Source organism: Phlebotomus argentipes, unplaced genomic scaffold (assembly GCF_947086385.1).
Source record: "Phlebotomus argentipes unplaced genomic scaffold, Phlebotomus argentipes genome assembly contig_15, whole genome shotgun sequence".
NCBI classification, from domain to species: domain Eukaryota; kingdom Metazoa; phylum Arthropoda; class Insecta; order Diptera; family Psychodidae; genus Phlebotomus; species Phlebotomus argentipes.
In genome coordinates, this window is record NW_026776181.1 from 13677644 (window position 1) to 13702271 (window position 24628).

The following is a 24628-nucleotide window of genomic DNA, read 5'->3' on the forward strand; positions in this document are numbered from 1 at the left end:
ACTCTTCTGCTCACACCAACTCCACCATTAATCACGCGAATTAATTTCACTCAATTAGCATAAATATACTTTTGAGAGATTCCTCAATTTAATATTTCTTCAAATTTCAATTTGCACATTTACTCTACTTGATTTCTCAAGTACCCACTCGCCGTGCTTTTGCACTTATTAGGATTAGTGTATTTGCATTGGAGGAATTAAAAATCATTTGCATTTGTATTCTGGGGTAGTGCACAGCTGAATTTTTCACATACGATATTTACAATGATTTATTCAAATTGTTTCCATCGATTTCTAAATGATTTATTTAAATCTCACCAATTAATTCTGCATGAAATTGATTTATTCATTATGCTTCTCGAATTTCTGACGCTTCAGAGGATTCTAGTAAAAATTTATACTCCTCACCCTCCACTTCAGCAGCGTGCCGCCATTGATTTTGCAGCATGGAGAATTCGTGTGTTTTCTATGATAACACAGTCACTGATACTCAAATTATGGGAAGACAGGAACCTTCATTATTGGGCGCAAGTATTCATGCAAATTGACGATGATATTGACTATTAATATGGTTGTATAGGAAGAATATTTCCCGGCAATATTTCCAAGGGATCATAGGGGAATTAAATAAGCACGAAATGTTTGTTAATTTTTTTCCCCGAAAAGAATTTTCCACGGCTTCCGATCTCCTCAGTTGGCCAATTAAAAGTTTCCGCTTATATGTTGTTTCGACGGCAGAATATTTAATGAGATTTTGCGCTAATTGAGTTTCCCTTCATTGGCAGTTTTTTTTTGGTCTGCATTCGCAAGATATCCATCCAACAATCAAAGATATTACGCCGAAATGGAGCAAGCAAACACTGGAAAAGTGCTTAAGAAACTCTCCGCAAAGATATAATTTCATTTGAAAGTATCAATTGTGTGAGGAATACACTAAATAAATATTTACTGCGATTACATTTCATTGGAATTTCTACAGCAGCAGCAGCGTCGGAATTTTCCTCTGGTTGTAAACAATTCCACTGAATTTGCATACTACGCCAAATGGAGAGAGGAGCGTCCTCGAATGTAGGATTTGTTGTTGAGATTTTTCTGTCAATTCTGAATATTCATGCAAATTTCTCCTTCAATTTTCTCACAAAACCAGGAATTGCCACAAGCACGAGCAGACAGAAACCAATGACCGTGGCGAATGCTGCCCAAATCAGTGGGATGAGGTCCTGGAAATTGTTGCTCTTCATGTAGTTGAGGTCAACTGGGAGTGTTCGCAGGAGCTCAGCAGCTGCTGGCTCGGCGGCGATGTGCTCAATCCACCAGATGGCCGTGTCCAAAGGGTTCATGAGGCGATCCCTAAACTGAAGGCGCACCTGCTCAGCTTGACGCTGGTACTGTGGCTTGAGAATCTCCGTGAGACGAGCATAGATGGTGTCTTCTGAGAAGTCATCGAGTGGCAGGAGAATTCCCATGCCACGCTCCACCAGAGCCGCTCCATTGAGATGCTGGTCACCGAAGATGGGCGTCACGATTACGGGGGTGCCACAGAAAGCCGCCTCGTTGGCACTGAGCAGACCGCCGTGGGTCAGAAAAAGCACTGTCTTGGGATGACACAGGATCTGAAGCTGTGGCAGCCAGCTTTTCACGAGAATCCGCTCCGATTTGTTGACAAAGGGCACTCCACTCTCCCACTTCCACACAACATGCATGGGTAATCTGCCCAAGGCACTCCTGAGCGCCTGCAAGTGACTCTCAGGGAGGCTTGATGATCTGACAACACTGCCCCAGTTGATGTAAATCACCCCAGCGGTCGGTGATGATGTGAGGAATGCGTCCACATCCTCCGCAAGACCTCCCTCGGTGTATTTAATGTGTGCTCCGCCGATTTCAACCACTCTCGGATTGAGTGGTTTCACGCCACTCACGGAAAAGTGCTGATTCACAAGAGCCAAGGCGATTTCTCGTGCCAGACCGTCCACATCCCTGGGATGTCTGCCAAAGTGTGCCTTCAGAATGGCATTATCTTGCTCCTGGATTTTTCTGCAATTACACAAGCAACACAGCACGATGAGAAAGGGATCTCAGGGAGGATTAAAAGTGATATGAAGAACAACCTAAAGAGTATCTTCATGACTTTACCAATGAGATAGTTCTCCACACGCTCCCAGAAAGTCATTTTGGTGGCAAATGGCGAACTTTCCGTGGGCACAAATGATGGGAAATCCATCAGATTGAATCTGTCGTAGTGCCATGGCATTAGGGCGCATGGACTAATGCCAATTGTGGTCAAATTCATTTCATTGGCAATTCCCAGGGGACAGTCCGTGGCGAAGAGCTCAATTAGCACTAAATCAAAAGGGGTCTCCTTGTGAATGGTCAGCACATCGCTCAGAGCCGACGATTCTAGGAGGCTCGTGCACACCCGCTCAGACATCTCGATCAGTCCGGAGAAATCTCGATAGACATTCCAGAGACTGGGTGCAAAGGAATCCTGCGGAGGAGACCAGTTCGATTTCAATCAATTCAAGTGGCTGACAATCAAGGGTTGCGCCCACTTCTCTCAAATATCGCTGTGGATGATGACGAAACATCTCAATAATATTTATCTCAACTCACATTCAGGTTGAATGAATCAACAATTGGTTCCACATTGCTCAAGAGGAGCTCACGGTAGCCTTGAGGAGTATCTGGAGATGCTGCGAGACTCCTGATGACAGTCACCTCGTGTCCCCTCTCAGCCAGTTCCTTGGCGATTGATTGGTAGAGAATGTCGTGAGATTTTGCGCCCAAGGGAAAAATTCCGAGAATACGATGCGTGAGTCCCAAAGGAAGAAACACTGCGAGGAGGAAGAAAGTAATCCTCATATTGCCACTATAAAAACACCTCGCGAGAGTCACACAGAAATGAGAAAATGAATTTTATGCCACTGCACGCCACCGTCTGAGTCAACTGACTTCTTCAGACTGTGCACAATTTTGACAACACAAAGATGGTGCTAAAAATAGTTAAACGTCGCTAAAAGCTGGTGAGTGAACATATTTATAAACATCGAAACACTTGTGTGGGTTTATGTATGAAAACTGACCCAATATTTACCTAATAGAATCTTCAGTTGCGAGCGATTAGATAAGACGCTTTGATGAATTTGGAAGGAATGCCATGAAGATAGTGCCCGGCATACTTTTCACTATCACTTTGAAAGGAATTTTACTCGGTAGATACACTCAACGGCGATGTCTTAAATAACTATAGGATTAGGTGTTTGTAGTCACTAACACTGATCATCTTTCTCTTCTCCCGGAAGTGCCAGCTGAACAAGGATTACTAAATAAGTCGATGCTGTGCCAATAATCTGGAAGAGTAATTAATACTTTGAAAATAAGCGCAGTTGAAAGGATTTTCTTCTCACCGTTATTATAAGAGTTTTATCGAGATTGAAGAGTTCAGAAGCAGTGAATTGAACTTTCATGTGGAGTAAATTATCAGCAAATATTCTCAACTAAAATATATGGCATCCAATTAATTATGACGACGATAATGAAATATTCAACAATGCAGAACAAATACCTTTTCTCTAATTTCCTCGTTCTTCATATTGTAGATTAAATTGAAAGTGTTGGGCCCAATTCGTTCATTCTGCAATTCAATCGATTTATATTTGTAAAATTCAAATTAACGCCTTATTTTCCAATAATACCTCTGCAATGACTCTACTCGTACTTCGACCAATATGAATAACGCCCAGAAGACAAATTATTAGTTGATATGTGAAGAAAATTATGAATTCCAATTTTCCCACTGTTGTTTTCAATTTGGAGCTGCCCAATGCCATCATAAGAATGTAGAAGGCATTAAAAACAATTGTCATGAAGGAAACTGCAACAATGCTAAGCATTTGTATGGAGAAATAATCCTGAATTGCTCTGCAGCAGTGGTAAAGATCGCTGTGAATGTTTATTATGTTGTCCAGAGCTTCCTCCAGAGTGTCTGTCTCCTTCCGTGATTGCACTAGAATATTTCTAATGCTTATTGTAGTCTTTCGGGTATAATTTGCAGAGCCGCAAAAATTAATTTCCGCACCACGCAATTTAATAAGGACCTTGAGAAGAGATATTATTATATAATTATTTGTAATGAAATCAATAGTAATTCTTATACTTTATTCAGTGTTAAAAATCGCTCTCTAAGCTCCCTCAGAATGCATCCGTGAAAAGTAGTTGTGATGCAAATAATGAAGAATGCGAAGAAAAATGTCACCCAAACGTTGAATTCGGGATACACGGAGAATGTGTGCAGCAACAAGTAACTTCCGAACAAATATGTGATGAAAATGATAAACATTATGACGAGATTAAGGAGAATTAGCAGCCAGGTTCTCGTGTAGTGCTTTGCGTAGCCCAATTGGCTGAAATATGTATCAATGTCGGACAATATCGCGAACAAACTCACGAGTCTGTTTCTCTTTATCAAGCTGCACACGTACACTGCAAAGATTGATATGAGACTCGTTGCAAATTGGAAAGTATCGCCAAATTTTGAAACATCACTGTCGATAAAATATCCCACAATGCTCTGCTGACTTTTCATGGTTCTCACGTAACATACGCAGAAGAATGCTATATGGAAAGTCGTGCTCAAAAGTCCGTACAGCGTGAGGACCAATTCGCGCTTGTCTTTCCTGTTGACTATTTTAAAAGGAAACAGACCGAAGAAGAAGAGAAGGTAGAATATAGGACGATGTGCTGAGTAAATATCGCGCGGTTTAAACAACTTTTTAAAATTCATTCTTGCACTTTTGCAAACCTGCCGCTAAACAGTGAATATTGAAATAATCGTGTGCGGCAAGTTTTCCAGCAGAAAAACCTCCAGAGTCACTAAAAACTAATGGAAAGGCATTAAATTAAAGTCTATCGTGTGAGATTATTTTATTAGATATAAATAATTATGTATACCACTAAACAATATTAAATTAGTTGGACAATACCCAGCGAAAAGGTGATTGTAAAAAATTATCAATGAAATGTTTTTATTGTGCATAATGCAATCAATAAAAGTGCACGTTGTCATGCACTTATGATTTCTCTTATAAATATGTAATGAAATACATAAAACCACCCTATTTATGAGGACTGTTTATTTTATTTGCCAATGTGAGAGAACATTTTCACGTGTGTCAACAAAAGTATCTCCATCTATCGCGCCAGTGAGTAACAGTTGGATGGTGTCTGCTCTTGAAAAGTTGGATAATCATGGAACCTTTATCTAAGTGGTAAGAATGAGTGAAGAATAAGTCCTGACTAAGCCAGGCTCCATTCTGTTTTACCGATAAAGAAATTTTTATTATGCTCTGATTTTGCATAGGAAATCTGAAGAACTCTTTAATATAAGTTTTTATCACAGAAAAAGTGCTTTTTAAACAGTTTTCCTGAACAATAAATTCTCTCTATATCTCAGAGTATTCAAACAATTCTATGATACAAATTGTTGAAAATTTTATCCACAAACTTCAGCATCAAATAATTTAGGCACACAATAAAGGTCCGACGGCAAATGGAACAGAAAAAAGACAAATCTTGTCAGTGATCACAATGAAATTATTGAAAATTGTTAATTGGCTAGTCATTTTGCTGTAAACTTGAGGATTGATCCCTTGGAGCAAGTCAGAAGCGCCAAAAAAGCAACATTCTTTATATTACACATAATGTGTATGGTTAAAAGTGCGTTCTATCGAACTATGGAGGTGTAATTACACCCATGTTGCGCCTTCTGTTTTTGTATTTCTGGCATCCTTGGCTAAATGACGGTTGATGATAGTGTTGCTTTTGTATAAATTCGCATAACTTCTCCTCCATCTCTATTATTTATTCTTCTTTCCTTCCTTCGATGATACCGATTAATGGCCGCACGAAGTGGCTCACTTCAACGTCTTTTGAAGGCGTAATGCAACCCCATCACGAGCCATGTGCTAGACACCTGCACGAACAAGACTTTTTTCTTCCCACCACGACCCATATCTTGAGGGTTTCCGTCCTCCCTCGTTTTCCCTTGAGAATGTGTCACTTTTTCCAGCGGAGCGGCAAAGTTGGCGTTAAAAACACAAGCGCCCAAAATTCGCCCGTTTACCAATTTCAATTCAGGCTGTGGGGAGTAAATTTGAACAATATATTGGCAAGCAATAATTAATTTAATATTGAGGAAAAACTTCCAGAGGCCATTAAACTCTCCTCTGAGCAATTCAGCGCTAAGCAAAATTATCACTATCGGAGTAAGAGATCACAACTCCTCGACGCTAAAAGAAAGGTCTTAAGAGGGGCGCCTACGAAGATCTCCCCTGCATTGGCTTCAGTTAAATTCCATCGCACTTGACATGATGGTGTGTTTTTTTTTCTTCAAGAGTTCATCAACACCGAAAAGTCTGTAACCTCGCTGAAATTGTTTCAATATAATAATTCGCGAGATATAATATTCAATTGTTCAACATGTCAATAAACCTAAATGAAAATAAATGTTGCTCAATGAAAGTTTTCAGATTCTTCACACTCTTCATAATGGTGAGAGATTTTGTGATAGAAATGTTTACATAGTGAGACACATAAGATGAAGGTATAATATATATATATATCTGAATTGTGCGAATCATTGAAAGTGAATGAAATTTTCCATTGTTAAATGTATAAACAAGCAAAAGTAATGAGAAAAATATTTTTGCCATGAATATTAGAGACAATTCAATATGCTATGATCAGTGGCTTAATCTTCAAATTATTTTAAATATTTTCTTTGCCACTACGATTTAATATCATTATAATTAATTAACTGAGGTACTGGCAAAGCTTCTTTTTTATCATTTTAAAGAGCGAAATTAATTCTTTATCAAGAGAATTTGTCATTAAATGTTCAGGTAATTAATGTGCATAAGTTTAAAGTGTTTTATTGCATTTTATTCATAAAATTTTTAAATATTATGTAGAATATTTTCCAAGCTCTCTCTTTCGATTTATAATTCCACTCATTATTGTTTACTTTTAGTAAGCAGTGATTGTAAATTTTTTCAGAATTCTGCATCTGAAAGTAAGAAGAAAGGAGGTTTTTCTTCATGCGATTCGGGATCAGTGTGTCTGAGACGCAAGATGCATTCGCGCGCTGCTTGTATGGGAATTCTTTATAGGAGTATTCTAATGCAGAAGCCGCTGGATTGAGCAGTATTTGCGCGGCAGAAGTGTAAAAGTTACAGTCTAATGTAATAAAATCTACATGGAAGTGATTGGCTTTGAATTTTACATTAAGAAGGAAGGTCGCGATGCCTATTGGTCAGATCACGAAATGAAAAAGATTTCACGGTGGTGGTAGAGACAATTGGAGACACATAGACAGGTAACGCCTGCATGAAAGTTGGAAGAGACGATCCACAAATAATAACAAAAATAATAATACACTCACATCTTGCGAGATGTTGCTATTCGCGTGTGTTGGTGGGCTTTGGCTGTGTTAAGAGAGCCAAAGAAGAATTCTTGTGTACGGCGATACACACAGAGTAAGATAAATTTCAGCATATCTTCTTATAGCACCTTTCCTTAATTTTATTTCTCTTTCATTCGGCTTTTCGTCTCTGCTATGGTACAACTATCTACACATCAATGGGTATTATATCGGCAAGGTGTTCTGACTACTATACCTGTATATCAAAAGGTGAACTTCAGGTAGCAATATTATTATAAGTTCATTGCGTTAAACTTGTTTGTGATCTCTGCAAAAAGACAGCATGAGAAACTGAATCTATTATTTTTAAAGCATATATGAAAATAATAAATGTAGTCTACTAGCCAATCGAACTGGAAGTACACTTTAAGAAACAGAATAGCATATTTTCAGTAGAAAAATTATTTTTTCCGTTAAAAACACAAAAAAATACTTCTCAACACCGACAATTTGTCTCAACATAATTTTTCTGACTTTACAAAAATTCAAGAAGTGAAAGTAGTGCAAAATCGCATTTGCATGGTGCTGATATTGCAGAGGAATTTGCTGCAAAAAAATGATGAGCCTTAATTAAAAAATTTTTTCCAACAAATTAAACTAAGGTCAAGGTGAGATATTAACACTTTACATATTTTACTTTGTTAGATGCACGATAGTCTAGGCGGAGTTGATTGAATGTGGTAAAGCTACTGAGTCGGTGCCTTTCTGTCGCCGATCCAGAAATACATATACCAAGAAAGATCGCGAATTGAATGAATGTTTTAGGAATGTGAGATATATTCCTATAATTATATATACATAAGCACGCATATGTATATACGTATGATCAACAGGTAGAGAAATCAACTTGTCTGCTTGTATTTGGTTTTCTCTCACTCTCTACCGCTTTGTACTACACCTTATTTTCTTTCTTATATTTATTCGGGCTGTACAGAGCTGTGCACCAGAAGGTCATGGTTAGATACCGGCCGATCTCGGCAAACAGTTTTCTTAAAGTTGTAGCAAGGTGTGGGTCATCTCTCAATTGATTACGGGATCATTTCGGAGTGAATTTACGCTCGCTCGGGGAGTCTTTATTAGTGAAAAATATATTTCTCCGCGTGGAATGGAATGCTGAATTCAGTGATCGCTAAATAAATAAATTCGACAATATATAGATGACTTTCGGCTAATGAATATTTCAGTGGTTGCAGTGCATCGCAGAGGGTGATTTTAGAGAAAACCCTGGTGCAATTTTGTGTGTGTCTAATTGTCAGCAAAACAAGACAGAATTGTTGCGTGGAACACAGTGAGCAATGAAGGGTGACTTTTTGAGCGATATTGCCTTTTATTGACAGCAATAAAGTGATTCTCGCCGAGTAGTTATGGAAACTTGTGTCTTGATACCCCAAGAGTTGGCTCTGGCCGTTACAACGGCGGGTGCTCGTCATTCAAATGAGCCGATTGTATCTGTTTGGAGCATCACAAGGATTCCACAGGGCTCGCTGTGTTACCCATTTCAAGGGACGATCAGAACTGATAAATTGGAAGTGTATTCTTATGTTGCGGACGACGATGTGAGTATTGAACCAGGATATTTACACTTACACTCTCTTCTGCTTATTGTTCTTCATTAAAATGTGAGAATTTTCCCTAGTTTCATTAAAATGTTCTCTCCATTCCCACGATATTGGCGAACAATGTTTCTGTGAGGAGAGAATTAGTGTATAACTTGCTGAGCATCTCGTGAAAATAGATTTAAAAGCACAATATAGAAAGAATTATTCTGTGTCCCTTCAAATACTAACCACTTCCCGCCAAGGGATCAGGAATATATGAGATATTCAACAAGTGTGAATGGTTTGGCTGCATTATTCAAGAGCCACACATTAAATATGCACAATGCGGGATACGAATATTTCATACATGAACTTTTGATGGAGAATTTTTTCAATGCAGCAACAGGTGTACATCGTAACGCCCTAAAACTCATCCTTAAAATAAGAAACAATCGTTAAGACGCTCCTGAGCCAAGATATGTTTAAATTAAATAATAATGTTGTTAGTGTGTTTTAGATATTTTTACGTTTCTTGTCAGTAGAAACCAAGAAACCAATGTGACTTCTAACGTCATTTTCCATATTCACGAATTTAGCAAATAATAATCTAATGCTAATTTATTGCGCAATTTAACCACTCAAAATTTTGAAGGGAATTAAAACTTCATTTTATCACAACTGAATTGAGCTAATAGAGATCTAATGGGATTAATTAATGAATAATGGCAGAAATTGACATAAAATGGCAATGTAATGCAAATTCGGATATCACTTCACACAGAATAGATTAAAATTTAAGGTGTAACTGATGAATTCAGAATTTATATCGTCTACCATAACACAGTGACACGCAATAAAAATAAAAAATTCACAAGAATAATTATTTTCGATCGCGAAGAAAACGAAAAGGCCTATTTGTAGGAGCCTGAGAAAGTGCTGAAGAAACATAAAATGTTGGTCAGTTTAGAGGCAAAAAAACACACACCTACAAGTTGAAATTCTGTAAATATATTCAGCAATTCAAGAAAGTAACATCTTCAGAAACAAAAGATTAATTGAGAAGGAAACTACGGAGGGGAAACACTGAGAAACTCATTAGGGTGTAAAGAATCACCCTCCCATGACCGTGGGAAAATCTCCAAGAAAACGTTAAGGAAGGCAGTTTTAAGAATTTTTTCTTGCCTGTATGGTTTTGATAAAGTAAGTGTTTCTGTCAAATGTAATGGTTAAGACGTAATACAAGGGTAACGCCGGTGCTCATATTAATAAGATGGGTAAGAACCGTGAAACCACATTATAATATTTCACCCTTTTCTTATATAGAATAATAATTTGATCTTGTGACATAAAGAAGGGAATTCTCAGTGTGGGAACTATTTTCACTTCTTCGCAATGTGTGCATTCCCATAATTATAAACAAATAATGGTTCTTTAAGACATCCAATAATTAAATAGGAACATTATGTACAATGTTCGCTGGGGATGTACATTTGCACCTATGTTGGATTATTAGGCAATAAACGCAGGTATTTGCTTGCTTTGCAAAGAAAATTGAAACTATGGCATAGAATCGAAGTCAAATATAAGTCAATAAACTAATAACTGATCAATAAATATTGGTTTTTCTTCTTAATTACACTCAGCAATTCATTCAACATATCGCATATTTTCTGGCTGAATTCGATTAATTAATTCTTAGCCTGTAAGTTGAATGACAGCGTTAATGTTTTAATTCATCGACAACACCATTTATTGATCATTCCAATTTTTACTCAATTTAGCACTTAATTGGCGCAAATATGCACAACATCGAGAGTTCGAAAATTGATTTCCAAACCATGATGCGGGCTATTCTGTAGCATAAAACTTGGCAATATTTAAATTTTTAAATTTATGTGCGAGGAATCGATCCTTATCATATAATCTAAAGGTGTTACATTTTGATCGAACATTCGCACCACAATTATAGCTTCTGCGGACCATTGAAATATTTATCCGAGCCGCCGGCTGTCCGGGATACAAATTTTGATTCGCAACCAATTAAAATATTTGTATACGCGCAGAAATATATATTTCTGAGATAAAAATACTGATTGCAATTAGGCAATAATTTGCCGGCAACCCTCACTGTGTTTCACCCTAAAAACAAATCCGAAACACTCCTTTTGAATAGACAAACAGCGATCGGCTCTCTAAGTGGTTGACTTTTTTCGATGCGCTACACTGAACATTGAACGCTAGTTGGTGCTTTATGAGAGTTACGGAGCGTTACCGGCACGTGGTCACCGTGATTTGAAGAATTGCATAGGTGAAATAATAAAGAGGTGTAACCACAGCGTTTAGTGGTGCACTCATTTTTACGGTTGTTTGTCGGAATTAACACCTATTTACTATTCCACGAAGCGTAACTTTGGGAAGAATATTGGTTTTGGTTGGAGATTTTGATTAAAGACGCTCATTGTGAGCGTGTCGATTGTAAGAAGAGCAAAATGACTACATTTTCTGAACTTTTAAGCAAGATCGAGAATCTATTCAACTGTGAGCTTCTAATTTTTATTCCTAAAAACTAAATTCAATATGATCTTTAATGTGGCGATTTATAAGGTTTTGTGCTCTCCAACCTGTTTAACAGTTGAGATTTATCTTTTGTAATTAATAGGACACTTTTTTACCACCTGAATTCATTTCAAAGTTGCCACGGCGAGAGAGTAAAAACGGTGATGTCATTCGTATAGATTATTTTGAAGAAACAAATTGCTCCATTTTTCAATTTCACGACATGCCAAATGCTTCTGCCAAGGGGGGACATTAAAAGGGGAGAGAAATGCAAGGAAAGAGGGGTGAACTATGGGGATATTGAGGCGCATTAGCGATTTAAAATGAGGAAATTGCGGTGTGCAGACATGGCTTATTGTATTCGAAGTGGAAAAGAAGCAACTGCCCGTGCCATTGTTGTCGTTCTCTTTTTGTATATTCTGTCGGGAATTTAAAAAGAGATATTTTACTATATATTCAAAAGGAGCCGCATCCAACTAAAGAATCGTGTGATGCACAATAAAGTAACTAATATCGAGATTTCAATGCCTTTTCAGGAATACGATACAAGCAGTACTGATTTCTATACTTTTGAACAATTTTAATGGGATCTCGCGAAACCTCATTATTGATGCCCATTCTTGTTTACTCCTTTTTTTAGGAGTTGCACTCTTCATACAATGCACACTTATACTATTTATTAATATTGTAAAAATATGAGCTATTATAATTTAGGTATAAGTTGATTTATCTACTCATTTACAGCAAAATGCTTCCTTTCCCCACTGCGATGTGCGAGGAGAAATGCGCAATTGTTGATGAAATCTGTCTCTTTTTGCAGATAAGACACCGATTTGGGCTGTACGATGAAATCTCAGCTTCTAATGGAAAGCGAGTGCGTCACTGTAACTGGATAAGATTTCTGAGGGTTTCAGAAAATTATGGTCCGATGGTGAGTTTGAAATGGAAGAAAATGTCAAGAATGTACTCAATTTGTCTCCCCGTTTTCATATAGGTAAATATTGTTTGTACAAAAGTTAAGGGAGAACCAATTTATGAAATTGTGAAACCAATACCTGCTCACCAAGAGCTAGTCGTATATTACTTGCCTGAACGACCGGAGGAGTTATTTTTCGTTAGAATGCGAAACACACTATATCGGCAAACGATGGATTCAATAATTGAAGGTATTTCGGCTTTTTTCCTCTCTCTCTCACTTCATCATTCATTCCAAATGCTGAGATGAAACACTATTGCTCTTGTCTGTGCCGCAGATTCGCCACTGGATTTATCAATGTCTCTCATGTCTCGAGTACTTCTGCCCATCTCACCGATATCGGGCGGCGAAGATGAGCACAAGTCAGTATCTGGAGAATCTTCCACCTCGTCGTCCGCCGCCAGTTGTACTGGGGATCTGATAGAGACAGGGATGCTGAGCTCAATTCACAGATGCTCCCCGAAGTCACGAACTACGCGTGGCGAACGGGCCCTACTTCCATGCGAAGTATGCGGAAAAACCTTCGATCGACCTAGTCTGTTAAAGCGACATATGAGAACACATACAGGTTGGTGCCAATTTAAATCGATGATGAATGATATTTTTGACATAGAAGGGAAGTTTTTGTGGTTTCCCCGATACAATTGGGCCCGTTTTTATGCCTCTGCATGAGCCTTCTTAAGGGATGAGTGAATTATTTCGCTCATTACGCATAATAACACCCATGAAACATAAGGTAGATGAAGAGCGACAGGCAAAAACTACATTGACTTCACTGACTTGGTGGAAAAATGGCTCATTTTCTGATCTGAAAGGAAAAATTTCAACAAATTTCAATACATTTGCAACGCCAATATTGTGACTTATGATTGATTTCAGTGCTACATTTGCTCTTAATATTCCAATAATTTCAATCGCTCATCATTTGAGTGGGGAAAATACAGAAATTGTTGAGACAGTATGATATATGCTACCCGTCAAATACAGAGAATTTGCAGATGAATAGTTCTGAGCTATTAATTAATAATCTCCTAATATGTACATACACAATTCAAGTTCCTATCAGTAAGTGAATGTTTTCTTTTAGGTGAAAAGCCGCATGTGTGTATGGTGTGTAATAAAGGTTTCAGTACATCAAGTTCATTGAACACACATCGTCGAATACACTCCGGCGAGAAGCCACACCAGTGTCAAGTGTGTGGGAAACGCTTTACAGCCAGCTCCAATTTATATTACCACCGAATGACTCATATTAAGGTATGCTGCTTTTTCATAATTAACAATTCAGCATATTTAGAAAAGTCGAGAAAAGCGAGAGAAAGTGAAAGCTCTGTAGCTTCAGAATACCTTTATGGGTATTCCGAATATCCGAACTCACGATAGAAAATTACCAGTTCTCTTATTATCCAATATTGAACACTTAACCGCAATCATAAACTCCTACTGTAAATCCTCAGCATGAAATGGATGCTAAATCGTGAAGTTCTGAGTGTGGGTTGCCAACAGGTCCTCATAAGATTGTTAAATTTGGTCTCACTTCAAATAAATCACTCAATCCACTTCAGCAATTCGAACTACAACGCTTTCGAACTCGCCTAATGAATCAAAATATTCCACTCTTTGAGAGCCAAGCGTACGATGACGATGGCATTACCAACAAGCTCGAGGGACTGATTCACAAGAATAAATTAAAGAATAATCAAAAAGTCGTTCAACATTACTTCGTTTGTATGGAATGATGTCCTAAAAAAAAGAAACAAAGTTGGCCAAAGTGTCGAAGAGGCTTTCAGTAAGACATTATCATCGTATGAATCTTGATGATATCTAAGAGACTTTATATTGCTTCTCGAGCTTAGAATACAGTTGAAAGTCTTGTGAAATATAAAAATTCTCTGGACCACTAAATTGGGTAGAAAGGGTTTCAAATTAAGACAAGAAAACGTCTTTTCACTTGTTATATGGCCACAGTTGAGGATCTCCTAATAAAAATTCTAATTTGCCAGAACATTTTGCCATATTTACGTTCAACTTTACACTTCCCAACATCTCTATGTGGACAGCAATTTGATTTCGCGGTCATTAATTCTTGCGATGTGTGTGCATCTTTTTCAGGAAAAACCCCACAAGTGTGGATTGTGCTCCAAGTCTTTTCCAACTCCGGGTGATTTGAAATCGCACATGTATGTTCACAGTGGCTCTTGGCCGTTCAAGTGTCATATTTGCTCGAGAGGATTTTCAAAGCATACTAATCTCAAGAACCACCTCTTTCTCCACACAGGTAAGTTGCACTTTGCTCTGAATAATTTTACAACTTGTTGATTTCTCTGAGCTACATACAGATAAAATTGTACAGATTAACAATAGCCCAGAGATCGGTAGATGCTGGCGAAGGGATGGAGAAGCTGTAGGAGAAAAAAATATTATTTATGCCTTGCGAAGGGGGGAAGAAAGAAGTGCCTTTAATCGCATATATAGTATTCATAAACAAGAGTAGCAGTAGCGAATGAAACTTCATTCAATTATTCGCAATAAAGTTAAATCTCTCGGGAGGATGGAGAGAAGGAGAGGGAGAGAGAGAGAGAGAAAAAAGAGATCGAAAATATGTTTGGGATCACTAAGAGAATTCGAGTGAAGAAGTAACCCGACAAAGATGTTCTTATCGATAGTCATCCGGTTCAATCTCTGCAGTAGCGGCACGAGATGCTTGAGAATAAAGGTGCAGACTTGGAAATCATTATGTATATGCATACTTATACGTGAATGTAGGTATTATATATGAATGGAGGCTCCAGAGAAATATGACTATTGAACATTTTCTGAATGTCAGACGATCAAACGAACGCAGAAAAGAAGAGGCTAGCGCATGAAGAAAGAATATGTAGCAAAACATAAAGATAATCACATAGCCCCAAGTATATTGGGCTACTGTGCTCTTGCATCTTTAGTAGCACAATATGAAAAAATGATATCTCTCCTCTGTATATTAAACCGCCATACGTACGCGCACATATATAGTTCACCGCATCTTCAGGATCGGACTCCACTCTGTCATCCGTGGATGTGTGCGGCGAGCGTATAGTTATATTGTATGAGCGTATGCAATGAAGAGAAAAAATCCAATCCTTCCAGGCCAGACAATGTGATAGCCGCAACGTTCATCGACACAATATAATTAATACCTCGGGCACTGACAAACGATAATTTCACCCCACATTTAGTAAGAATGAAGGGAAAAGAGAAGAAGTTAAATCAACTCTGAGAATTTTAGTCGGCTTCTGTATAATGATATACAGTATAATAGGGAATAAGATTAGTTAGCAGTAGTGTCTTCCATACTAGCATGTGGCATTAAGTAAAAAATTAAATATCAGTCTTAAAATATGTTATTCATATTACCATGTGGACTTACGAATTTCGGGGTGGCTATATATTTTTTTCGTACACGCACACACGCACACACACGCGAGACGAGAAGTGTATGGCGCGATATATATAGTAGCTATATATGCAGGTAGTTTGAAAATTCGAGACATGTGCTTCATTTCAATAGACTTTATAGTCGTTCCGATCAAACGAACATTTGGTGTTCGCTCACTGCCATTTGCCCTGAAGGTATTGAAATTTTATTCATTCGTACATAACTTTATATGTATAATAAACAAGCAGTTATAAGTAAATTGGTTTAAGGTATTTGAGTAGAGGAAGATGAAAAATAGTATCTGCTCTGAATATGTGGCGGTTTTTTATGGCGTTAATTCAGTATCTCTTTTTGTATATAATATCTGTGTGCCTGGGTACAGAAAGTAATGAACCTCCACACCATATAGATTGAAACACACATCATGTATCATAAGAGTGGACCATAATAAGGTCTTCAGATATTTAATTTGTGTGATCATACCTTTGTTGCTTTTCTACCGTACACATATGAAATATCACACACTGGATTCGAGAGTAATTACTTTGGGAGTATAAAAAAGACGACTCTTTCGGTACACGTATAGGTTATTCTTTATTTTCTTTTAAATCAATTTTCATTAGCACAAGTGTGTCAGCAAATTGACCAGAAGAATTTCGTAGGGAGTGAAATTTTGGAATATGCGCGCTCTTTATAGCAGAAATTAATGACTTTTACACTGCCTGAATTCCTGCATATTCCTCTATGCATAGTGTGGAAAGGAACCTCGCCCCAATAAACCGTCTCAACATTAGCTACCGACATTCCTTCGCGACTTTGCACGAAAGAACCTTCGAACGAGTTTATGAAAATACCGGTAGGATTATTTATTGCTTATTTTACTCTAAAATAGGCAAAATCTGCTCAAATAGCAACTACCACATGAATAGTGTGTTTATATTTCATACAATGAACTCCATACACCTCAGCCGAAAGCCATTAAAAATTCATAAAAGGAGAATGTCATTCCATTTATACAAGCTCTAGGCAAATTAGTAACGCATCATAGTTCAAATCATCCATTCAACTCTATGAATTGCCTCTTTTGACATTCACTATATAATCGCGTGTGTGATTGAAGATCAATCTCTGCTAATGATAAGGTGATCATCTTTCCCGTTCGCAAACAGGTTCAATGCACACATCCGTGGTAAAGCACTACAGATTTTTTTTTCACCATCGCACTTGTGTTCGTTGAAATTTCAATCCCGATACATTAAAGTGGTGAGTCCACTCGTCATAATAGCATAATACGACTCTTTTGCATATTCAATCATCCTGGCTATTATTTTCACTAACAATTGTAGTCAATTATTCAACAAATGCAAACGGTACATTTGCACTGCAAAAATGTATGTATAGTTGAGAGGGTATCCAATTGCAAGGATGCAGAAGATCTCATTCTTCAGTACAAAGAAATATATATAGAGAATAGAGACACTTGTGGCTAACGTAATTTAGGGGTGGAAAGACGTAGGAATATTCCGTGCAAGACACCTTGTATGTGTAGCAATGGGATACGAGCGGCGTTTAGCTTGAGGCAAACGAACAGTTGAATATTTATGTATACCTAATTTTTGTAAATAAGAGACGCACCTGTCTCTTCTTTCAAATTGACTTTATGGTTCTTCCTATTAGTGATATATAAGATAATAACTCACCCAAAAGACGCCTCGCATCAATTATATAAAATCCAACTGTCTTCCTTTTGCTCCATTGAAGGTGGTTTCTCGTTCAAAATAAGACCTGACAGGATCACCGTGCGTAGGGGAGTGCATTAATACAATTTCTCCGACTCTTTTTACCTGCCATGCCACAAGTGGACGTTGGAAAGATGCGCAACGGAACCTTTTTTTTCATTATTAACAATGAATGATCGATGGAATAATAGGAAATCAATTTATTCGAGTGCACTACTGAAACCTATTCAACAGGTCCTTCAGTCTTCGAACCCTTCGAACAGACCGAATAGTTTTACGGTCTTCTGACTCGGCAAAGTCGACGGTTGAATTGAAAACTACTAAAAGCCAAAATCTGAATTTTTAGGCAGAGCGAGTTCAAAATTTAGCGTTAATAAAGCTGCGAAGTTTGCCAAATTTACTTCATAATCATCTAAATTACTTCAAATCGTCAGTTAAAGTGCAACTATTGCTCTGTATTTATTATTTTGTAAATATTTTCGTTCAGTTTATTGATATTTATTGAAATTTTTCACAATACCTTGACAAAATTAATAGAAAATCTGCAAATATTACTTTCCAAAGTCGATTTTTAACACTCTTCGAGTCGACTTTATCCAAAATGTTTAAAAAAAAAATCAATTTTTCATACTTCACTTGAAGTTTTTTTTTAAGTTTTCAAGTGAAAAAATTGAAAAGATATGAGAAATATTTTTCAAAGTCTAAAAAACATTTAGAAATAATTCTGAAAATATAAAATTAATTTTTGAAAAAGCCTTTTAAACTTTTTTTCAACTTTTCATTCGAAAAGCATGACAATTTTTTCCATTTGTGTTTTTTTTACATAAATAAGATTTTTTAGTATAGTCTTATAAGATACAGATCTCAAAATTTTTATACAGGAAGAACAAATTCAAAGCTTTTCAGAAATACATAAGACGAAAACTATGATAAACCGACTTTTCATCGTTTTCAATTCACCCGCCGAAGTGCAAGATCATACAGTTTCCCTAATTTTTCCAATAATTGACACGTTATGGGCATTTTTGTGCGCGAATAGTGATACGTAGAGGCGGAATTAATTCATGTTTGTGGCCGAGGCACAGATGAAATTGATATTAAATGAGATTGTTGAACCAGAAAGGTAGCAACAATGATGTTTTCCAGTAATGCTGCCACGGTCACATTCGCCGCTCACGAAAGAATGGTAGCTCTAAATCTGTAAAATTGATATGTAATTCGTATCATTTGCGAAATAGAGTCACTATATGTATAGGAATGAAGGGGTAAATTAAGCTGTAGCTTCTTTCATCCACCCACGCTACAGCCTTAATCGATTGTAAATAAATGCCACAATAAAGACTTAATGAGTCCGATATAGCCAGTGAGTGAGGGAGAAAGAGAGACGACGAGGAGAAGCACAGTGGATGACGAGCAAACAAAACAACAATTTCAATTGCAACTTAATTTAAATTATATCAGCAGTCTCATAAAATAGCATCCTTTTTGCATCGTGTTATAACATGGTAAACTTTTGTATTTTCCTCTTTAATTTCTTTCTCTTTTCAAATCACTTAAGTATATAATGGAGCGCAAACGAGAGGCAAGATGCCGATGGTTGGCATGTTTCTTCTCGAGTCTCTCCATCCTATTCATTTGGCGCGGAGTCGCTCTAAAGAGTACAACTTCTTGATAGAAACAATTAACTCTTAATGCATTTCGAATCGACCACTTGTACTATGTAAATAAGGTGATATCGGTATTTGGCAAATTTTCGATAGAGATGTTATATATTGGCGAGCAAAAGGAGTAGCAGCAACAGAAATATTTATTTTTTATCTCCTCCTGTATTTCATGTTCCTTTTCTTACCTTTTTCTCAGCCACTAATTTATACAGCCACTATTCCAAAGTGTATTTACATGCTGAAATATTTATAGTTTTTTTTTATCTTCAATGCACCTCTTTTGTTTGGCGCGAGGTGTAGATGATTTTTGTTGGAAAAAAAATGACTTTTTGCATGATATGTTAAATAAATAAATCCTAACAATTATTGATTGTGGGAATTGTAAGTACATTGAATGCACCATACACTAATTATTGACTATGAAGAGGAATAATTGAAATATATTGAATGGAGAATTTCATGCCATTTTTCTCATAGGCTATTAAACATGCACAGAAAAATATCTGTAAGGAGAGGAGATTTTGTATTATCATCGTATGTATCTGGAAATACATATATTCAATGCTAGGCTTCATTAAAAAATCCACATGGATGAAGTGTGTGTTGATTAAAAAAAAGTGAAGGAAATTACTAATTGATTTCACAATGTGAGATATTTTTTCGTTTCCAACAATCACTTCCCGTCGAACTTTATTGCCATGCGCCTTTCACATGAATCGATGTCTCTCAAATTAAGATACACATATGTATATTATAAGCAAACTAGGTCTCCCGGCGCTTCACACCTCCAAGAGTGGACGGTATTTATTGTCCATCAGAGGAATATCAAATGTCTCTCAAATTAGGCGATTTGAAACAAGTCGCATTTCCTCCTCATCGGCTTTGAGGTTACACTTCAGTCTCAGGAGAATGCTTAGTCTCTCTCCAACTCATCTTAATTATGCATACAGATAGAATGGCTATTGCAAAAAATGCCTCATCTTCTATGCATTAATTCCCATGAATGGTAGACATTTACACCAGAATCAGATCGCGGTAAAAATTTAATTTCTAACACGAACGCAAACCCACCTTGTGTTAAAAATGAAAACAAAATACCCATATTCCGTTCGAAAATGGTCGTTTTTTGTGACAAGCAATTTATAAAAGCTCAAACCAGAAGAATTAATTAGGCTAGAGAGTTCAGAGTACCTATATCTATGCTATATTCAATTTCTGAATTGTTTCTCATGCCAAATCTGGCTCTCCTCCAAATCATACCCATCCAAATTCCCATTTACATCCCATATGAATATAAACATGGATATTTTCAATCATTCATAATCCTCTGATGCTATTGGATGGATTGTTAACAAGCGTAAAAAAGGAAGTAATAGGGCAAATGGGCTAATAACTTTCAGAAGCAATCATTGCTACTCAATAAAAACTGCCACAAAAACTCCTCATGGAGAATATATGACAGCTAATCTTAGCGTCTAATTCGGCTTTTCGATATTCAACTTTGATTTTCAATATGTTCAGCTCATACTTTATATTCCCATTTCTTTTCTCCTCTCTTTACAGGTGACAAACCACACGCTTGTGAGCTGTGCAACAAGAAATTTGCCCTGGCTTGCAATTTGAGAGCTCATATGAAGACGCACGAAGGTAAGAAATTTATTGCCAAGTATGTAGTTCATTTCGCCCAGGTTCTGAATCGCATGGCGAAATATTCTAGGAGAGAGCAGGGTTCTCTCGAATGCCGGAGTCTGTCATTTAATCTGGTTTATCATATTTTGCATATTTTGTATAATTTCAATTCGCCAAGATCTATTCGAAACTGCTCTGCTCTCTGTATGTATATTTAATGCTAATGCTTCTGAGAAGCAGCATCACCATTCGAGGGAATTTCGAGCAAAAACTGTCACCTAAAAAATACGTGTTCTTTCACTTTATTTCATTATAGGATTTCAGTTAAGTTTATGTTGCCAAACTCGGCAATTTTATGCTCTGTAGAAAAAAAATGTGAAGACATATAAAAGTCTGATGAACGTATTCTTCGCCTTTCACCTCAAATGTTAATCAATCTTATGTTAATCGGTTCTGAATGTGACTATCGCCACATTAATGAAGTGCTTTGCGCATCCCTTCCCGACTTTTGGAATTCTGATCTTGATTTAGGACAATCAAGGGAACTTTTTGATTCTTTTTTTGTGGGATCAGCAAGTGAGATTCCATAGGATGTTACATATCAAATGAAGCAGATCTGTATTGGCTCTTTAGTAATGAGTGAAATGCTTTTCTCCGCGGCACAAGCATGAATAAAATTTAGTGGTTCGACGGAACACATAAAATATGTACATACATACATATTTGTGTGAGTGCGAGGAGCTGAGTTTCCCATATTGCAATTCATTCATGGCGAAGATACTATCGCCTTATGGCTAAATTTCTTCTTTGCACAGAAGCGCGGCGAGATCATTTTAAATTCATTCTTTCTTACTTCAGGTTGATGAGATGATTATTGCTTTATGACCGTAAGATCAGTAACCGGTTCACATCCTGTTTTCTGCCTTCTTTTATATTCCATTACACCACATATTATACATACATATAGTTAGATTTCCAATGGAATGGGTACATTTTATAATAAAATATCTGTGATCATGCCATGCAGTGTTCAAGTTTGACTGTATGCATATGTCCGAGACACCATCAAATATAATAAACAAAAAAGAGTCAGTGAATGATAATAAGAGGAGTTGGAGATTTAAAATGCTTCAGAAAGAAGGGATATAAAAAGGCAATAGAGAGCATAATGTCGTGTGACTGTGATCGATCTATCACGCAATATTTGCATACACACACAATAATCTACGATGATAGTTTGAGACTTTATAGAATGTCTCTCTCGCGATGGTCTTCTCATAAATGGTCTTTTGACAATTTTATTATTTTCCACTTTAAGGCGATCCGCAAGAAGAGTGCCTGAGCTGCGGCAAAGTGTACTTGCTATCATCAAATATCATACATCAGGGAATGTGTTCTAAATGCATCTCTAATTCATCTGGGGAATCCGAGGAACGACACAGGGAGTCTAGAACAAGTATTTTTCGCTCATCAGGTGAATCTGGGACTGAAGACGAATCCATAAACGAAGATACGGAATAAGTATGAAAATGTATAATATCTGTTGTAACTAAAAGTATTACCATTTTTGTATTTGAGTTGAAATAAGATGGCTATATTTATTAAGAGTTAAATGAATTCAGGCAATTTGAGATAATTTTTCCGAAATTCTAAAAACACTTCGTCACAAGTTTTCGCGCTTGAGAAACCATATAAAGCATAGAATACATAACGTAATGCTCCATATATGATTATCACTCGTGAAATCCACATTAATGCTGAAGTTCAATCAATCTACGGTGGTTATAGTAAGAACTTGACAATCATGTTGGTGTTTTTAAGTAACATATATCTGTGCACGTATTATTAGAATTTTAATTGATTCAGAAAATATAGTTCTAGCTCTATGCTATGTATCACATATGCCAGTCTCATTTTTCATTTTACGCTTCAAAACATATAGATACACTTTTCAATCACTTTTTGTGCTGCTTCAGTTTCTTGTAGATTCTCTGACATTTTTTGTTGGGCCTCTGGAACCATATCTTTTTATGACATTTTTTAACTGTACATTTATTAATACAATCATGTGACAGAAGATTAAATACATGGAATTTCTTTTTTCACATAATTTAATAATACCGGGGACCTTAGATCAAAGACTTTGATTGTGTCAATGAAATTCACCTTATATAACATCAATGAGACAAAATATTTGAGCAGTTCCCAACTATGTATTGTGGAAAATAATGAGCGAGAGATATTACAAAATCTCCTGAAAATCTTGATTTGATTTTTGGTTGAAATGAGACCGAAGTGTCTGATCGCATTCATGTTTGAGATTTATTCTGGAAGTTTTAGTGATACTTTGACAAACACGCTGTACGGGTGGAAAAAAAATCTCTATGCTATAATTGATCATTTAATTCGACAGTTAATATCAGATTTCACGATTCTTAAGCTAATTTTCTATTTTATTGCATTATACCTGTGTATATGATTTACGAGATTGAATATTCAATCAAATCCCGTACATTATTCTAAATTCGTTCTCGGACTCTGTTTGCTTGCAAGAATAATCCCTTTACACTTTAATCATCTATGACTTCTTCAGTATTGCTTTTCTGCTTTAATTATGAGAAAGCCACATTTTTCCACTAATCAAAAAAAAAAGTTGAGTAGAACATCGAATATTCATCATCCCGTGCAGTTTTTCAATTTATTTACTATTACTTTTCCATATTGCGTATGAAGCGTGAAGATCTTCTCCAACTACAGTAGCATTTCGTCTACTAAATTGCCTATTGTCGTATCTGCAAAACAGAAAAGTCACTCAAAAGATATGATGAGTGATTAAAGACTGACAATTAAAAGCTTTTCAATTCAATCATCACAAAACCGTCCCAACAATCTCTCTTATGTGAATCATTTCCTTAAGTTCTTTCGTCAGGAATGATAAAAAAAATTATGTGGTTTGCTTTTAAGTATGTTTTAAGTTTTAAGATACATATCACATCACAATCTGAATGTTTGTTTTACAGCAAATATTTTTAGGTGTAAATTTTATACTTTTTTTTCCTCTCGAACAATTTGTATCACAAATGAACAGATTTTACTAAATATTTATATTTCACTTTTCTAGTCAAGTATGTAATAGAGAAGAAAAATAAGCAGGAACACTTCTGTTTTATACACAATTTATGTACATATGGGATGGCGAAATAAATCAACAATAACCACCATTTGGGATGAGAAAGCTGTCAATTATTGCAACAACTTTTGAGCAAAGATATTATGTAGATGGCTTTCAAATTGTAATTATGGTAGGTAAAGAGATAATTTTTAAGAAACCACCAAGAGTAAATTTAAATATATTTACTTTAGACAGCCCAGAATTCAATTCGAATTCGCATTGTCTGTAAATTTTTTGCCGCGCATCGTCTACAATTTGTGAGATAAAATCGTGCACTTGCATTTGTCGGCCACCCAATATATATATATAAGTATCTGATGAACACTGTTAAAATGAATTTAAAAAATATACAGCTTGAATTTTACATTCAGTTTACAAATTCTGTGTTTCTTTTTCCACCACACATAAAATTTCGCCATTTCAATTGCCCGATCTCGCGACAGCTGCATCAGGCGTGGATCC

At 36.6% G+C, this 24628-nt stretch overlaps 3 protein-coding genes across 3 annotated transcripts; 1 reads left to right on the forward strand and 2 right to left on the reverse strand.

Annotated features, from left to right (window-relative positions):
• Window positions 1–229: 229 nt before the first annotated feature.
• On the reverse strand, window positions 230–2938 carry LOC132262344 (UDP-glycosyltransferase UGT5-like). Its single transcript, XM_059761598.1, has 3 exons — window positions 2611–2938; window positions 2109–2485; window positions 230–2034 (listed from the first exon to the last, which is right to left on the reverse strand). The coding sequence occupies exons 1-3, from the start codon at window positions 2857–2859 to the stop codon at window positions 1110–1112; spliced, it is 1551 nt and encodes a 516-aa protein (XP_059617581.1). The 5' UTR covers window positions 2860–2938; the 3' UTR covers window positions 230–1109.
• LOC132262475 (putative gustatory receptor 28b) lies at window positions 417–4582 on the reverse strand. Its single transcript, XM_059761750.1, has 6 exons — window positions 4445–4582; window positions 3693–4031; window positions 3563–3631; window positions 3405–3494; window positions 3307–3347; window positions 417–513 (listed from the first exon to the last, which is right to left on the reverse strand). Exons 1-6 carry the CDS (start codon window positions 4580–4582, stop codon window positions 417–419), a joined length of 774 nt encoding a protein of 257 aa, XP_059617733.1.
• A 3826-nt stretch (window positions 4583–8408) lies between these two features.
• On the forward strand, window positions 8409–24514 carry LOC132261773 (zinc finger protein 771-like). Its single transcript, XM_059760739.1, has 8 exons — window positions 8409–9030; window positions 12389–12499; window positions 12563–12734; window positions 12822–13112; window positions 13632–13801; window positions 14657–14822; window positions 20929–21012; window positions 22313–24514. The coding sequence occupies exons 1-8, from the start codon at window positions 8839–8841 to the stop codon at window positions 22513–22515; spliced, it is 1389 nt and encodes a 462-aa protein (XP_059616722.1). The 5' UTR covers window positions 8409–8838; the 3' UTR covers window positions 22516–24514.
• Window positions 24515–24628: the final 114 nt, after the last annotated feature.

Excerpts from the sequence above, each read along its gene's own strand:
- LOC132262344 (XM_059761598.1), bottom strand. The coding sequence starts at position 2,859 with ATGAGGATTACTTTCTTCCTCCTCGCAGTGTTTCTTCCTTTGGGACTC. Across the intron at positions 2,486-2,610 it reads TTGATTCATTCAACCTGAAT|GATTCCTTTGCACCCAGTCT; the intron begins GTGAGTTGAGAT and ends TCTCCTCCGCAG. Across the intron at positions 2,035-2,108 it reads GTCATGAAGATACTCTTTAG|AAAAATCCAGGAGCAAGATA; the intron begins GTTGTTCTTCAT and ends GTGTAATTGCAG.
- LOC132261773 (XM_059760739.1), top strand. The coding sequence starts at position 8,839 with ATGGAAACTTGTGTCTTGATACCCCAAGAGTTGGCTCTGGCCGTTACA. Across the intron at positions 12,500-12,562 it reads CAGAAAATTATGGTCCGATG|GTAAATATTGTTTGTACAAA; the intron begins GTGAGTTTGAAA and ends GTTTTCATATAG. Across the intron at positions 13,113-13,631 it reads ACATATGAGAACACATACAG|GTGAAAAGCCGCATGTGTGT; the intron begins GTTGGTGCCAAT and ends GTTTTCTTTTAG.
- LOC132262475 (XM_059761750.1), bottom strand. The coding sequence starts at position 4,582 with ATGAAAAGTCAGCAGAGCATTGTGGGATATTTTATCGACAGTGATGTT. Across the intron at positions 3,495-3,562 it reads ACGAGGAAATTAGAGAAAAG|TTGAGAATATTTGCTGATAA; the intron begins GTATTTGTTCTG and ends CATATATTTTAG. Across the intron at positions 514-3,306 it reads TATTTAGTAATCCTTGTTCA|GTTCCTGTCTTCCCATAATT; the intron begins GCTGGCACTTCC and ends CCAATAATGAAG.